We start from the raw sequence: 17,655 nt of genomic DNA on the forward strand, positions 1-17,655 counted from the left end.
TGATGGAGAGGCCTTTTGTGTGAGTGGTCATAGGCAGCTCGGCCCAACCTATATACACACACACACACACACACGCGCGCACACGCGCACACACACGCGCACGCGCACGCGCACGCACACACACACACACACACACACACACACACACACACACACACACACACACACACACACACACACACACACACACACACACACACACACAGATGATCTTTTATTGTAACCTAATCACAAAGTCTTAGTGACTTGATCATTTGTTAATGGTGAGCAAGAAAAATCCATGATACATCCTGTATTAATTGATGCATTACGTCATCATGAGTCATATATAATATGGTACCTAACAGCATTTTGTTGAGGCAATTACAATCATCCAACAAACATGGACAGCAGTATTGATGCTTTTATATATTTATTGTAATGGCCACGTGACAGGCCAGAGTGGTGTTATTTGGTCATCTTTTTTTGCATATTTGTGTGTTATATATGTGTATTGAGGAGTGTTGCAAACAGCCCTGAGCAATATGTCCAGTTTGACACTTCTGAATTCCATGTATCAAACCGGTTCTTACGTAAAGGCTCTTAACTGTGATATCAAGAAATGCTGACTATTTCTATGTATTTATTTGTTTGTTTATTTATGTATGTATTAACGTCTATGGAATTGACGCAATATCACTCGCACCGCCGTTAACCTGCAGCAGGGGGCGGTAGAGCGGTGGAGAGAGGTCGGTTTGAGCTCTCCTCCGTGACCCGGAAAGTGTGACGCGAGGTTAACCCGGAAGTGAAAGAAACATCAACAACATGAATCCACGCGGATAACATAATCATCAAAGATCAAACCAAGCACACCGTTTACCACTATCACTATAAGAGCAGGTAAGAGTTCATATACATCACTATTCATTATGATCAGTTTGATCGATTGACATCTAGAGTCTGTGATGCTGAAAAGGAAAAGATAAGGAGCAGTGATGTAGTTCATGGTGGTAAGGAAACATGCATGTGTTTTTACTACAGTTCACTTCAGACTCAAAATACAAATAAAACCATTGAAAAGCTGAAAATGGATCAGACGGATGAGCAGTTTTTCCATTTTTTTTTAATTTCAAGAACTTTCATAACTCTTGACAGTGTACACATGTAACCAAATCGTTCCATTTGTACACTGTCAGAGTTACAGACCTGTAAGGGTCCATTTGGTTCCATTTAGTCAGAGTTACAGACCTGTAAGGGTCCATTTGGTTCCATTTAGTCAGAGTTACAGACCTGTAAGGTTCCATTTGGTTCCATTTAGTCAGAGTTATAGAGCTGTAAGGGTACATTTGGTTCCATTTGTACACTGTCAGAGTTACAGACATGTGGGTCCATTGATGTTATAGAGCTGGGGTGGGCAACTTTGATAATACTATATTTCCACACTGACTCCAGAGGGCCACATTGCATATACTGTCAACCTCTTATCTCTGTATTTTAACTTTTTTTGTAAATGAATGCCGTACTTAGCGTTTTGAGCTTGTAGAACGGCTATTTTTGAATTGGAATCCTGATTTTTTTTTGCTATTTTTTAATTGGAATCCTGAAAAGCAACATTTCTATTTAATTTCAAATGCATTTATATTGTTATAATACAAAAAGTGTTATACATATGTTGTGAATGTTTTGAACTTAAACTTAAAAGTAATTCAAGCGGGTCATGTTTGCATGTTTGTAACTGTAACAGCTGAAATCAATAAGATATCAGTATTCCGCATATTAACCTGCGGGCCGCATTAAGTGAAGGTGGTGGGGGCCGCATGTGGCCCCCGGGCCGCCAGTTGCCCATGTATGTTATAGAGTCTTGTGGAACATCACCTCACACCAACATTTCACTGCTTGTGCCTGGTTGACAAACAGAACCCTGTCGATTCTTCACCCCATCCATACAAACAAACAGTTGGTGTGTTCCAGCGATGTCCTCACTAGGCCAGAAGACCAAGTACAAAGAGCCAGCGTCCATCATGGACAGAGAGGAAGATGAAGATGACGGAGACTCTGATGACTCCGAGATGGACAGAAACTTCTCCCTGTTGAGTCAGAAGAGAAGCACGGCCGTCACTGTGGAGGATGCAGAGGAAGACAGCGATGGTGATGAAGAGGAGGAGGAGGAGGAAGGGGAGGAGGAGGTAGGGCTGTCATAATTATTACGTAATCGCCTGATCGCAATTATTTGAGATCACAATTATTTTTGCATCATCATTAGAATCTGTTCCATTAATCTGTATAAAAACAGTTGGATGGAATGAACAGAAATGTCATGTTTACATCATTATTTCCATGTCGCTGTCACTATTATAGATTTATTTTAACCCATTAAGACCTGAGGCCGATTCTACAAAATGTCTTCCAAATGCTACAGCAGTGGTTCTAAAACATTTTCATGTCAAGGACTTCCGAAATGATATGTATTTGTGCCGCGGACCCCCATCTCAAAATATTTTGATCCAGGGACCCCCAAGCGCAAAGATTTGAGCTTTTGTTGTGACACATGTTCGCTTCAAAGATTTGCAATAATCTTCAAGATTTTTCAAAAATAGCAGATCTACAAGCTCATGTATATCTGCTATTTTTGAATAGCCAAAGAAATCTAAAGTGACACCGATGCGGTCCCGGTCTTAATGGGTTAATTTTTAATGAATTTCATTTAGTAAATCTATTGGCCTGTTTTGGCCATTGTACATTATTTATTATTGGTTATTGTGTGCGTTTTGTTCACAAAGCTCAAAAGGCAAACAGAAATGTATGTTCAATGCCAAAAACATAATTAAATCATTAATGTGAAAATATACATAATCACAAAAATGTGATTATGTTGACAGGCCGATGGAGAGGAGGAGGAGGAGGAGGAGGGGGCTCCTGGCAGTGATGAAGAGGAGGGTGGAGAGGAGGAAGAGGAGCAGCCAGGGGTAGAGGAGGACGCTGACAGCTCTGAGGAGGAGGAGGAGGAGGAGGAGGATGATGATGAACCCAGATCTGCTGGCTTCAGGGCCAGGGGACAACAGCAGCAGTCTGAAGATGACATTAAAAAAGGTGCGTCACACACACAGTACAATCCTTAGAGCCCTGTCTTGCAAATCCTGAGTGAGGCTGGGCATGATATAGTGTCGAACATGAAGCACAGGCAGATAAGAAGGTACCTCGTGTTTTGTTTGTAGCAGCAGTATCAACAATGTACTGGCACCCGTGGGCGCGTTGGTCTTAACCCATTGAGACCTGAAGCCGATTCTACATGTCTCCTAAATCTCAACAGTTTTCTGAAAAACGTATGTTTCTATATCAGTGGTGCTCAATCTTTTTCATGTCAAGGACCGCCAAAATTACATGTATTTGGTCGTGGACCCCCATCAAAATATGTTGTTCCAGGGACCCTCAGAAGCAAAGATTTGAGTTAAAATGTTCGCTTTAAAAAATATATATATATTGAAAGATTTGCACACATTTTCAAGTTTTTTTCAAAAATAGCAGATATACAAGCTCGTAGCGCAGCACTCGGTGCCGCGCTATGAGCTTGTAGATCTGCTATTTTTGAATAGCCAAAGTGTAAAATAATGCTTTTTTAGCTCAAATCTAAAAATGACACAGTTCCAGGTCTTAATGGGTTAGCTACATCCTAGCGTCCCTATTCTGGGGCAAACATTCGGTTAAAATAGCAGATCTACAAGCTCACTTGCCTTGTAGCCCTGTGGGACCTCGGTCAAGTTGTTTAGAATTAAGTGACTGAGTGTGGTCAGGCCCATTTGTTGGCGCATTGCTATCTTAGGTACAGTGAGAAAAGTCAAAAAGCGATTGGGCCTTAGATCAGCCTGAGCTGGTCTGAAGAAGTGTATTGCAGTGACAGTGCAGACATTTCCATACTATTTACAGAGCACATTATTGGCGCAGCTGGTGGGTTCACAGCACGCACACACCTGCTTGCAAAATCAACACGATAACATTCTACACGGACGATGATATTGTGAGAGAGAGACTCACAAACAATGAGAGTGAATTAATATTCATGGCCAGATTAACAATATATTTGCATCGGGCGGGTGCCCGTTGGCACCAGCCGGTTTGCCAAGTTGGGAGGCACCAAAACGTTTTTTTTTGTACTCAGAAATGGCAGATAAAGCATTTTACCAGCACTTCAATTATACGACTAGTATTCACTGCTATTCAATCATTTCAGTGGCAGATAAACAAGCACATATACAATTTAGAATTTGGAACTGCACTGTCCCTGGCTTACTGAGGTAGGGTGTATGTTGCAGCCAAAAAGAAAACATACAGAACAGGGGTTGACACTTAACGGTTGCCCGACTGCCTGTGGCAAGTAAATCAAACTTTCGGGCAAGTGGAGTTGGCTTTCAGGTTGCCCGACAGGCAAGTGCATTCTGTCTTCATAAAATATTATAGGCTATTTATGAAGAACAATGCTACCTTTGTACAAAGTTGCACTCGTACTGTTTTTTCAAAGTGACCGTTGCAACTCTGCAGCTATCCATTGGATTTCACATGAATTTGTTCGGTCCACCACTTCATTTGACCTTTTCTTTATGACCTTTGACCCCTGCAGAGCTGTCCACCATGTCGTTTGACCTTTTACTTTATGACCTTTGACCCCTGCAGAGCTGTCCACCATGTCGTTTGAGGACATCATGAAGCTGCAGAACAAAGTGGGAACCAAGGTGTACAACGAGATCGCCTACGGGACCAATGACGCTCCCCCCAGCAGGAAGAGGACCCCACGACTCAACAAGAACAGGTCTGTATGCTGCCAGAATTTACAGAATACCTCTTATCTCCATATTTGAACTTTTTGTGTTTTTCTTTCGTAAATTAACACCCTACTTGATCATACGACATCACACAAACGCATCAAAAGTAGCAGATCTGTTTTGAGCTTGTAGTAGACCTGCTACTGTTGTTTACACCCGACAGAAACGATATCCTTATTAGGGCTCTGTCGATTACTTTTTCGATGTATTGAATAATCGAGAAACACGTTTTTTTGTTAAATTGGTAAAGGTTTTTTAAATCTTACACAAAAGCTTGTAGATCTGCTATTTTCAAATGGCAGAAATGTATAGCGTTGAAGTGGTTCATGTATGTTTTGTAAACTTAATCAAAATCTACAAGTGACTAAAATGTTCAAATAATTGTAGTGGAGTAAAAGCACAATATTTGTTTCTGAGATGTAGTGGAGTAGAAGTAAAAGTACTGAAAACTGGAAATACTCCAGCAAAGTAAAAAACACCTCAAAAGTGTACTTAAGTACAGTACTTGAGTAAATGTACTTAGTTACTTTACACCAATGTTCATGTGTTGTACTTTGTTTCCTGTTCAGGCCCCAGGAGATCTCTTCTAAGAGACGGACACGCTACCTCAGACAAGTGGTTCCTGTGAAGAAAGCAGTGAGTGTTTTCACATGCATTGACTGTATTCACCACCACTGATACGGTTTACATACCTCACATCAATATCATTGAGGTAGTTACATTACATTACAACAGTTTTGGACATATGAGGTTTGCACCCGACTGAGACGATTCGCAAAACCGTTACTCTTCAAGAAATGGAAAAAAATAACCTGTGTTCTGTGGATCCAATGTAGTTCTTATTTAGTCACAAGCTCTAGTTAACACTTGTCATTGGTTCAATATTTATGTGAAAAATAAAAACACAGACACACTTATCAACATTAAACCTGGCAGCCCTAATTTGGACATGTCATTATAGGCAAAAAACGACAAGTTCACAACGCCTCGTACTTTTGCGTGAAACTGTCACTGTCAAAGTAAAAAATAAGGCATTCATTCTTCAGAAAAACATAAAAAGATGACACATGGATAGTGATGATATCAAAGAACAAAGACAGACCATCTAAATGATGTTTAGCTACACGGCACATACGCAAAATCCAAGTAATGGATGCACGTATTGTTTTACCAAGTTGAAAAAAAAAATCGTGTTCCAGTATAATAACTTATTATGCATACAGGTTTGTCTGTACAGCTGATTGTAGACCAGGTGTGATAATGTTTTCTTTTTTTCTCTCAGGTGTACCGAGATCCACGGTTCGACGACCTGTCAGGAGAATACAAACCTGAGATCTTTGAGAAGACCTACAAGTTCATCAACGACATCCGACTGAGAGAGAAAGTGGTGAGGGAAACGGGGAAACGTGTTGGATGTCCACATCCGACCAGCTCGCAGAAGGGCTGGTTCATTAACCACTTAACCCAGGGGTCTTCAACGTTTTCAGGCCAAGGACCCCCTAACTGAGAGAGAGATGAAGCAGGGACCCCCTACTCTGTATTGTATAAAATTGTGTTTCAGATGTAAGTTTTTTTTTTTACTCGGTCTGCTATTTTTTCCCTCTACACCAAACACCTCTTTGCCATGTGAGCTTGTAGATCTGCTATTTTTTGGTAAAGTTCTCCTTAGAAAAGGGATGCTAGAGTTCAAGTGGTTAAGGTAAAAAAAAAATCATATCACACAAAGATTTGGCGGACCCCCTGTAGTAACTCTGAGGACCCCCTAGGGGTCCCGGACCCCCTGTTGAAGACCCCTGACTTAACCAATTACGGTAAACCCCATATGGTTGACCAGAGTCCCTCAGGGATCTATACTAGTGTCTCAGTTTTTTTTCCCGGCGTTATGAGCTTGTCGATCTGCTATTTTCAGTGAAAGCTTCCCCCACAATACCGATGCTGGGGTTTAAGTGGTTACGGCTCTAGTAGTAGTATGCACGCTATAGTATTTCCTCCTACACCAAAATGTAATCATGTTGATTCTGATTCTGATGTGTTTTAATCTGCCAGGAGGTGAAAAAACAGCTGAAGAAGTCGAAGGACAGCGAGAAGAGAGAGACACTCAAGGCCCTGTTGAAGCGAATGGTGAGGTTCTATTGCTGTTACTTTGGGGATACCAACTTCATCCAATCAAGAGAGAGAACACATGTGTCAACTTACATTTTATAGTGTTCCAGTTTTGTCTGCTCATTTATTCATTTTTGGTTTCATCTCTTCCAATTTCACTTGTTGCCCCCGAAACTGTGTTTTAATCCTGTGTCCTGTATGAGTTCTGTCTCCTGATTGGATGAAATTGGTATCCCGACCTGAAAATATATTTTCTGTTAGCTGAAGTGCTGGGCCAGACCCCTGTTACTGAATGAACACTCTAGTCTATAGCAGTGATTACTATCCCAATATAGAGCTATTTAACACTTATATTTGAATAGAAATAAAAATCACTTCCAGCACCGTTAAAAGCTGTTGCTGTGTTCTCTGGTACAGGACAACCAGGACAAAGCCAGGAAACGTCAGGAGCAGCAGAGAGAGAAGGACCTGGAGTTCAAGAAGAGGCAGAGAGAGCTGGCTGAACAAGGACTTCAACCCTTCTACCTCAAGAAATGTAACTACAGTGTTATTACTATCCTATTTTAACACATTGACTGCCTAGATCGAGTTAACTCGATATTACCGTTTCATCACTTGCCTGCCAAGATCGAGATAACTCGATTTTAGCAAAAAAATAATTTTTCAATTTTTTATTTATTTTTATTTTTTTTTTATTTTACCCAAAGACCAAGGAGATATGAATTTTCGAAGATCTTTACTCTCATCCACTTCCTTGTTAACTTTAAACTTTAAAATTTTGTATCTCGGCTCCTGAGTACTTTTTTTTTTCCAATGAAAAATCTCTGGCAGAAGACTGCAAAAAATCTGAAATAATTCTGGCAGTCAATGTGTTAAGGAAACCTCTGTCTGTCAGTCTGTCTAATCCTCATTTTTCTTCCTCACTGGGTTGAGCAATTGATCACACTATATTTTAACGAAATGCCTTGCGGCACGATGTAATGTGTTGTGAGCTTGTAGATCGGCTAAGTTTGCTATATTTAAAATGTTTTGAAAGTATAAAATAGGGCTTAAGTGATACAAAATAAAATGCCTCTTTAGAAATGTGCAGATCCCCTGTATACACTTATACTGTATGTTGGTTTGTTTACTGTTGAGTGACAAAACAATGTTGCGCATTAACCCATTGAGACCTGAAGCCGGTTCTACATGTCTCCTAAATCTCAGTAGTCTGAAAAACGTATGTTTCTATATCAGTGGTTCTCAAACTTTTTCATGTCAAGGACCCCCAAAATGATATGTATTTGGCCGCGGACCCCCATCAAAATATTTTGTTCCAGGGACCCCCCAGAAGCAAAGATTTAAAAATGTTCGCTTTAAAAGTATTTATATTCAAAGATTTGCACACATTTTCACGATTTTTCAAAAATAGCAGATCTACAAGCTCGTAGCGCGGCACCGAGTGCCGCACTACGAGCTTGTACATCTGCTATTTTTGAATAGCCCAAAGTGTAAAATAATGCTTTTTAGCTCAAATCTAAAAATGACACAGTTCCAGGTCTTAATGGGTTAAGCTAATCATCTGGGGGACCCCCCCCCCCCCCCCAAAATCATTTAGTGACCCCCTGAGGGTCCTGCCCCCCCAAGTTGATTGCGCTAGTATTTCGTTTACAAATTCTAGCCTTGAATCCAACTGTCGTATTTTCTATTTCCTGTCCAGCTGACAAGAAGAAGTTGGAGCTGGCGGACAAATACAACGAGCTGAAGAAGAGCGGCAAGCTGGAGAACTTCCTCAGCAAGAAGAGGAAGAGGAACGCCACAAAGGACCGCAGGAAGCTGCCTCCTAAGCAGCACTAGAGTAACGCCAATGGACGAACAATGGGAAAAATAACAAGACTGCCCGTCTCGCTTTACTTCCTGTGTCCGCGTGACGTGGGTGGCCGTCCCTTTAGGAGGACACTGTTTCCCCAAACAGTGGGTCGGGGACACATTTTTATGGGTCGCGAGTAAATATCTCCTTTTTTTCCCTGTTTCCTACATTTAAAAAATATGTTTCAAAAGATTCAAAAAGAAAGTTTAACTAAAAATGTGCAACTTTTCATCAGCTCAAAACAATGCCACAACATTTTTCTAAAGTATTTCATAAATAAATGTAAAAAAAAATAACTAGTGAAAATAACAGATATACAAGCTCACAACGTGGCGTAAAGCGATGTGTTGTGAGCTTGTATATCTGCTATTTTCACTAGTTTGGGTGCCGGGCAAATGTCTAATTTCTCTTTTGGGCCTTGAGCAAAAAAGTTTGGAAACCACTGCTTTAGGAGACCAGAGGTGGGTGGGGAGATGCAACAGCACCCACTTACTGTAGGAGACTATTTCTTTTGGACCATTCCTTACCTAGTGGTGGAGTGTGGGATGGGCTATCTTCCTAAATGAATGATCTTTGACTACAGTCACTGACAACTTCCTGTCCTGCCATCTGTTAAAGAGACAGTGTTTTTATTTTTTATTAACCACTTAAACAAGTAGTTCTCAAACATTTTCATGTCAAGAACCCCCACATTAACATGTCTTTGGCCGCGGTCCCCATTTCTGAAAAGGTTTTGTGCCTGGAACCCCCATACAAGATTTGTGTTGTTAAAATGTTTCAAAATTCAAACGTTTCTATTGTTTTCAAGATTTTATGAAAATAGCCAATCTACAAGCTCACAACGCGTCGCATCGCTAGCTTGTAGATCAACTATTTTCAAATAGCCTGTGTAATGTGTGTGTATATATAGGGCAACACATGTTGCTGGGGACCCCCTGGAACCCCCTCAAGGACCCCTGGGGGTCCCTAGAACTCCACATTGAGATCCACTGACCTTACATACTTTGTTGGCCGAAGCCCCCCAGGGGTCTGTACTAGGCCCCCTCCAGAAAAGCTCACAGCTTGTAGATCTGTTATTTTTGCTGAATTTCTGCCCCAGAATAGGGACGCTATATGTCCAAAGGAGAGACGTAATTGCCACGGTGTCCGAACCACAATAAAGATGGAGTCCAATACGGTGCGCCGTCTGCTTCAATTAACTTTATTGACACTGTCAACCAGTAGGTGTCCTACCAGACGCCAGGGTCTAAATGTCTCAATAGAAGAGTAGGGAGAGACCACCTTAGTCAGAAAAGCACTTCTGACTAAACCTCCTAACTCCTTTGGGTCCTCAAACTGTAGGACAAACCACCTAACTCCAACTTGTGGAGATAGATGTTTTGTCCATCATTGATTAGAATGACTAAGTCAGACAGGGAAAATAATAATTTTAGTGGTCAAAACCTGCTAACTCCACTTGAGCTGTATTTGGGTAAAGTGATGATAATATAAGGACACATCCAAGTATCTGACAATGTATACAGTCACCATACCTATCTGATGAGGTAGTATTGTGTTGTCCTAAAAACATTTTTTGATTGTGCCTATGCGCGCATATTCTGCCAATGCTTTTCAATGGGAACGGAGTGGTTTGTTGCCATTGGAGGATTTCTGCAAAAAAAAAAAAAAAAACGCTCCGTTCCTATTGAAAAGCATTGACAGAATTCGCCCGCATAGGCAGAATTAAAGTTTGGTGTGACCATACCCTTAATGTTGAAGGTTGGCCTAGTTAGATGGTGTGCACGGTGAAGTCACAGGATCAGCGTATGGTGTTGACTGACTGTTCCCTTCTTGTTCAAGACTTAACTATAAGCCTGAAGTGTAAATAAAGTTTGTTTTCTTTGTTGCTGGTTGTTCATGAATCCATCAATTTACAATTTAGGCATTTAGCAGACATTTAATCCAGATTTACAGTAAGCAAGGTAAACACGAGGTAATACATCAAATGCATCTAAAACTACATTGAAACTATACATTTTAGCCTTTGCAAAAGCCTGCAAGGTCGTCAAGGCTAGGGCAAGTGCTACGGGCTAAAATTCATGCCACTGATCTCACATCTATTACTTTTTTCTTTTCCCAAGTTGGTTTCTATGCCAATGTCTAAATTCCTCACACAGTAGTGTGTGTAGTATTGTTTTTGTTTTTAGACCTCACCTACCAGTGAGAAGCTTCACCAGGGTGGATGTAGTGTGAACAGGGGAAACACCCCCAACACCACTGCCACTTGTGCTGTAGGGCTACATATTATGGCTGTTTTGGGGGATCTTCTTATTTATAGTTTTCAGTTTTAGCCCCATTGTCTCCAAATTTAGTCAGAATCAGAATCAGAATCAGGTTTATTGTCACGTCACAGCTTTACATATATAACTCTGTCTATGGGCACCGCACCGACATCTAAAGGGTCATTTGTTCATGTTTACAGTATGTACAGGGTATAGGGTTGCAAATAGCATCGCTCTCGAGGCATGAGCTCTTTTGACATGTATCCTAAATCAAAACTGTCAAATCTTTCATTTATCAAACGCAGTGATTCTTTTTTTTCCACCAGTAGGTGGCGCAAACGAATCTTGGAAACCAACCGAGAAGCGCGCTGGCCAGATCCCATCCACGCGATTGGGTAGTTGATCTCCCCTGACAACCGTCTGAGAGCCAATCGCGGCTCTAACAGCCGTCCCTCCGGACCATGGGACATCGTCGCGCGCCTCCTGCGTCTTAAAATAGCAGACCTACAAGCTCTCAACGCGTCGCGCCGAAACGCGTTGTGAGCTTGTAGATCTGCTATTTTAAGCGCAGGACACCGCCATACGACCGCGTATAAACGGTGTGTTGTCGGCGCGCTCTCTGGCGGGACGATTCAAAACAAACATGGAGGCTATCCGGGCGCTGGAGTTTCTGAAATTACGAGAGCTGCCACAAGGTACATTATTAAATATAACAATGTTATTATTCTCTAAGGTTGACGTTTATACACATTTTGACGTCATTTGAGGCATTTTTCCCCTGGTTATTATATCCGAGCCTCGTCTTTCTACATGGTAATGTTTTCCCTAGCGTTAGCAGGTTAGGTTAGCTTCTGATACATTGAGTTGGAATAACTACTATTATTACAGTTTTCACAAGACACACATTTTTATGAAATTCAAAAGAAAATTCTCAAAACTGGAATGGAACGGAAGCGTAATTTGATTACTTTTGTAGTTACACAGTGGTGTAAAGTCACTAAGTACATTCTCAAGTACTGTATAAGTATTTAAGTATTTTTACTTTATTTTCCAATTTTCACTACTTTTACTTCTACTCCACTACATCTGTCAGGCAAATATTGGACTTTTATTCCACTACAATTATTTACTTTTACTTCAGTAAAACATTTGAATACTTTTTTCACCACCGCTTTTGTACCCCCTCAGAGTTACAGAAGAATACATTTAACACTGAGGATTTTACTGTGCAGTGTGCACACAAGCTGTCAAAAACACATGACAAGACTGTTTGTTCCACACTGAGGATTCATTCAAAACACTGATACCAACATGTTCAGAATTTAAGGGGGTATAACTTATGCCACCCTATGCTGACTTTGTAGTTTGTTTTTCCAGTTTGATTTGATTTATTTAGCACAATGTAAAAACAATACAAAAAAATATATATATATATAAAAATAAAAGTGCCAGGAGGAGGCAAGAAGCCCAAACGTCTTATACGAGTCCTCTACCTATGTATGTAACACAATAAAAATATGAATAGAACATGATTTGTAAACAACAAAATATAAATATGTAGAATTTACAAATAACATGATTGCAATATAAAAATAGAAATCTACAACATGATTTGAAATACCTGATTATCTATGACCAGATTATACTGATAATAATTAGCCAACATAGTTGACATATCAGTATCAAATCCATAGAACAAACTAAATCAATAAACCATAAATAGATTTATTTATGATTTATTTATTTTCTATTCCCTGTTTGCTTGGTGATTGCTCTATGGATTTAATAATGGATATGACATTAAGGTTGAAAACTACAGCAGGTTAAAAACATGCCAGGCCATAGTAGTAAGCAACACCGCTGCAGTTAATCAAATTAAAAGGTGCTGTGAATGATATCTTTTGGTAGAGTTCAAGTGGTTGATGTAAAAAAAAAAAAAGAGTGAGAGATAAAGTTCCTATCACACAAGATTTGACACCCCCCTGTAGTAGCCTAAGTCCGAGGACCCCCAAGGGGTCCCTGTTGAAGATCCATGCACTACATGATAATTGTGGTGATCTGGGGTCGGGAACGCCCCTCCCGCCTCCCGCCTTATCGGGATGGTTGCCTTGCTGTGTGTTGAACGTCTTTGTGCAGCTGATCTAGAACAGCGGCTCTCAAAGTGGGGTCTTTGAGGGAAGTTCCTGGGGGTCCCCAGCTAATTGATTGGTAACTCTTGAGAGTGTACAAATGGAACCAAATGGACCCGCTAGGGTCCATTTGATTCCATTTGTACGCTCTCAGAGTTATGGAGGTACATGCATAGTAAACTGGGGGTCCTACAAATGAAAAGGTTTTTGAATCACTGATCTAGAAGTCAGAAGTTGAGTTCTGTTCAGTTGAATGATGATGAATGTGTCTGGTGTTGTCCAGTGTGGGTGGACACTGTGTGGGACCTGGACTTCACGGAGTCGGCCTCTCTGGATGCGGGCCTGGAGGAGGACATCGTAGCCAGTGGACTACCAGCTTTTAGAACCCTCTACAAGGCTTTACTGGCCCAGGTGTCTGGTGATGAAGGCCGCACTCCAGCTGCTGCTGCAAACACTGATGATTCTGTACAGGTTGGTGTCTCATTGTCTACTGCAATACGTCTAGTCCAATCAATTAATAGTAGCTGAGCACATGTGCTCATTTTCAGCAATGACACACACACACACACACACACACACACACACACACACACACACACACACACACACACACACACACACACACACACACACACACACACACACACACACACACACACACACACACACACACACACACACCTGGGAACTGCTAGTACAACCACAGTCTAATGCTGTTGTACTGGGAGCTGACCAGTACAACCAGTCTTAGACTGTTGTTGAAGTGCGTCCCCCCCAGAGCTCTAATCACTGACTACATTGCATTGCAGAGTATCTGGGTGTTGTTCGGGGAGAATGGCGTTTCAGTCAAGTCGTTGGTGGCAGTGCTGGGTTACTTGGTCCTGGGAGGGAAAAGTAAGAACGCCAGCGTCCAGCAGAGGCTGCTGGCCCTCCACGCCGCCTCCCACTACCTGCTGCTGCTGGCTGTTCATGGTGAGTGTCAACTAGGCCTGTCACAATTTAAAAAAATAGTGGGAATGGCAGGATCTACAAGCTACGAGCTCGTAGATCGGCTATTTCCACTATTCATGTCGTCGTCCCCCAAGTATAAAGTTATTAAACTTATGCATATTTGTCATATCTGCCCTGTGCACCTTTTTGTTTGCGAAGCCTAAAAGCCAAACGGAGATTTATTTTGTATTCATAATGTTCCAATGTTCAACGACAGAAATGCAATTATTTGAGCGTCAATTAATCGCCAAGTAAAATGCCACAATCGTGACAGTCCTAGTGTGAATGCAGTGGTCTGCTCTACACTGCCACCGTTCACAGCTACTGGTTTAGCTTACAATCCCTGTTTGGTGTGGAAAATGGTGCTGCTGTGGCTGTTGGCATGGATATAAGTTCTGAGTCGCCATGACTGCTTTGTCATTTTTATAAGATGAGTATTAAGGCCAGTTCACACCAATGCAACTCCACCTTGCAACTACCTGCAACTGCAACTCCTTAAAACTCCTTGCAACCATTATCCCCAAATGGCACCGGTCTGCAACTGGTCAGTCCACACCGCTGCAACGGTCTCTAAAATGGTTTAATTGCAAGGAGTTGCATTGGTCTGAGACATTTCATAAAAGCAAAGGTTAAAAGCCTCAACCTGCTGGTTAAGTTTGAACATATCCAGTCTACAAGCTCACAACGCAGCACTTTGTAGCACTTTGTTGAGCTTGTGGATGTGCTTTTTCGGTGTGCGACCGCAACGCACAACTAATTACTTTATATATAAGCTGTATAGTAGTACAAACGTGTGTGTGTGTGTGTGTGTGTGTGTGTGTGTGTGTGTGTGTGTGTGTGTGTGTGTGTGTGTGTGTGTGTGTGTGTGTGTGTGTGTGTGTGTGTGTGTGTGTGTGTGTGTGTGTGTGTGTGTGTGTGTGTGTGTGTGTGTGTGTGTGATGCAGGGAGCATCGTGAACAAGGCCTTCCACCAGGTGCTGTTTGATACGTGTGCAGACATCTGGTCTCACTGCTGGCCTCAGGACTCTACCAAGAAACGCAAGAAAGAAGCGCTGAAGAGCTCCCAGTCCGACGGCAAACGACACAGAACTACCAGGAGAGACCAGGAAGAGGTTGGTACTTGGTAGATGCCTCCTCAGCAGCTATTGTGGCTTTACATACTGTATGTATGCCTTATGCTCGAACACGTTTAGTTTGTATTCTTGATTTAACAACATAACTACAGTAGTAAGCTAAAAACAAATATGTATATATCTATGAAAATCACCCAATTTGAGTCCTTTCATACTTTGTGTAAACTTGTCATGTGACAATATTATAGTGTTCCCAACCAAAGGGTGAATTCATACATATGTATTTTATAAATTGGATTAGGAGAACCTTAGATATAAAAGCAATAACTTGAGACTTGGACTCAAGCAATTTGGGCGGCATGTATAACTTGGGTGGCATGTATTTGATGTCGACAGAAACACTCCGCTAAACCACTTCATATCATTCCAGTGCTAGTCAGAGACCACATTTAAATGTAAGAAAAGCCCAGTAGATGGCGATATTGGCTGCTAGACCGTTGAGTCACTAGTGCTAGCCTGGATGTGTCAACAGCAAGCTGTAACATTGTGAAGGGTTCAGGCGTGCCCTGGTTCATTTGCTCTGGACTAGAAGAAAAATAATGGCAAGTTAAGGAAAAGGTGATATTAAAGGTATATTTTGTCATGAAAACGAAATGTTTTTTTTGTTGAAGTTAAAGCTGTTAAAGATGTTCTGACAGTTCCATAGAGTGTTTGTTTAACAAGGGTCTCTCCAGCTCTTTTCAATACAGAAATTTAAATGTCTGGTTACAAATTTCATTCAATCAGGAGAGAGAACCAATTTCAGCTTCAATTTTATTGTGGTCCACTTCCAATTGTGTCCGCTATATATTTTTTTGTTCCATCACTTCCAATTTCACTACGAGTTCTCTCTCCTAATTGGTATTGCAACCTGAATATTTTTCAGTTTTTTTTCTGCTTTCTAAAGATCCGGAGAGCAAAGCAAAGTTTGTTGTTTACCCAGGGTGTCGGACTAAGCACGAAGCTTGTTTCCAGCCGGACCCTGCATGGAAGCCTTGCTCAAGGGCTATTCAGCGGTGATTCATGATTGATGTGATGAATTGGGGAATCGAACTAGGGACCTTCCGGTATCAAGGCCGCCCCTCTAACCACTAGGCCACCGCTGCCACTTGAGATGGGATGGGGGATAGAGATGGGGGAGGCAGAGACTCCTGTTATGGAACACTTTGATAACTATGTGAAACAGAGCTATTTAACACATGTGAAAATGACACATTAGGAATTGGCCACACAGAATGTTTCAGTCGTGAGATGCTTATCTAGCTTTAATCCATGTGTTGTGTCTGTGCAGGCGGAGGAAGGAGAGGACGAGGAGGAGCAGGAGGAGGAGGTGCACATCTCCACCCAGGACCTGGTGAAGATCAGGGATGGAGTGGTCCTCCTGCTCCAGAGCCTCCTCAGACTGCTGCACAGGTTCTCCCTCAAAGACAGAGTGCAGAGCGCCATCCACTGTACACAGGTAGGGCAGTGTTGGAAAAAGTACTCAAAATGTTTTACTTAAGTAAAAGTATCAATACTGCAATGTGGAAGTAGTCTGTTACGGAGATCCATGCACTACAGGATAATTGTGGCGATCTGGGGTCGGGAACGCCCCTCCCGCCTCCCGACTTATCGGGAGGGTTGCCTTGCTGTGCTGTGCTGGAAGTCCGGAATTACAATTTTACATAAGTATTTTCATCAAAAATGTACTTACAGTAACAAAAGTAGAAGTACTAAAATGTTTCAAAATAGCCTGTCTACAAGCTCACAAAGCAGCGCATTGTGAGCTTGTAGACAGGCTATTTTCAAATAGCCTAGTGTAAAATAGGGCTAAAGTGGCTAATGTATGTTTTATAATGTAATACTTTATACCTGCAAAGTAACTAAAGTTTTCAAATAATTGTAGTGGAGTAAAAGTACAATATTTGCCTCTGAGCTGTAGTGGAGTAAAAGTATAGACAATTGGAAATACTCCAGTAAAGTAAAAGTACCTCAAAATTGTACTTAAGTACAGTACTTGAGTAGAGTACATGTACTTAGTTACTTTACACCACTGCAGGTAGGTAGCTGATGACTCTCTCACTGTAATAATAATTATAATAGACAGAGTGCAGACCGCCATCCACTGTACTGTACACGGGTAGCTGATGACTCTCACACTATAATAATAATACATCCAATTTATTATTTATACGAAGAGTGAAATTAACTGTACTTCTGCACTATTTAGACACATGCAGAAAAAAATCTGGTCTGAAAGGAGCATTATTATTACTGTTGTTGTTGTCCTGCTAGGTAGACCTACTGTTTGAACTTCTGATTTTAATGTAATACTTGGTTTTCTTTGGTGTGATTTGTCTTCAGATCTTCATTAAGCTCATTTACTTTGAGCCTGTCCTTGGAGAAGTCAGCTTTAGCGCTAAACAGTAAGTTAACT

At 41.4% G+C, this 17,655-nt stretch overlaps 2 protein-coding genes across 2 annotated transcripts in view; both read left to right on the top strand.

Annotated features, from left to right (window-relative positions):
• Positions 1-2,281: 2,281 nt before the first annotated feature.
• Positions 2,282-10,633, top strand: rrp36 (ribosomal RNA processing 36; the record flags this gene model as incomplete). Its single annotated transcript, XM_084069004.1, has 8 exons — positions 2,282-2,293; positions 2,859-3,069; positions 4,648-4,783; positions 5,366-5,432; positions 6,079-6,183; positions 6,843-6,917; positions 7,317-7,434; positions 8,599-10,633. 8 exons carry the CDS (start codon positions 2,282-2,284, stop codon positions 8,733-8,735), a joined length of 861 nt encoding a protein of 286 aa, XP_083925130.1. The 3' UTR covers positions 8,736-10,633.
• A 944-nt stretch (positions 10,634-11,577) lies between these two features.
• Positions 11,578-17,655, top strand: part of ncapd3 (non-SMC condensin II complex, subunit D3) — a 39,942-nt gene continuing 33,864 nt past the window's right edge. The window contains exons 1-6 of the mRNA XM_084083578.1: positions 11,578-11,704; positions 13,422-13,609; positions 13,948-14,110; positions 15,073-15,239; positions 16,531-16,698; positions 17,583-17,644. Coding sequence (XP_083939704.1) covers positions 11,653-11,704; positions 13,422-13,609; positions 13,948-14,110; positions 15,073-15,239; positions 16,531-16,698; positions 17,583-17,644 — 800 coding nt within the window. The 5' untranslated portion in view covers positions 11,578-11,652. The remainder of the gene's footprint in view (positions 11,705-13,421; positions 13,610-13,947; positions 14,111-15,072; positions 15,240-16,530; positions 16,699-17,582; positions 17,645-17,655) is intronic.

Source organism: Gymnoscopelus microlampas, assembly GCF_963454915.1.
Source record: "Gymnoscopelus microlampas genome assembly, chromosome: 2".
NCBI classification, from domain to species: Eukaryota; Metazoa; Chordata; class Actinopteri; order Myctophiformes; family Myctophidae; genus Gymnoscopelus; species Gymnoscopelus microlampas.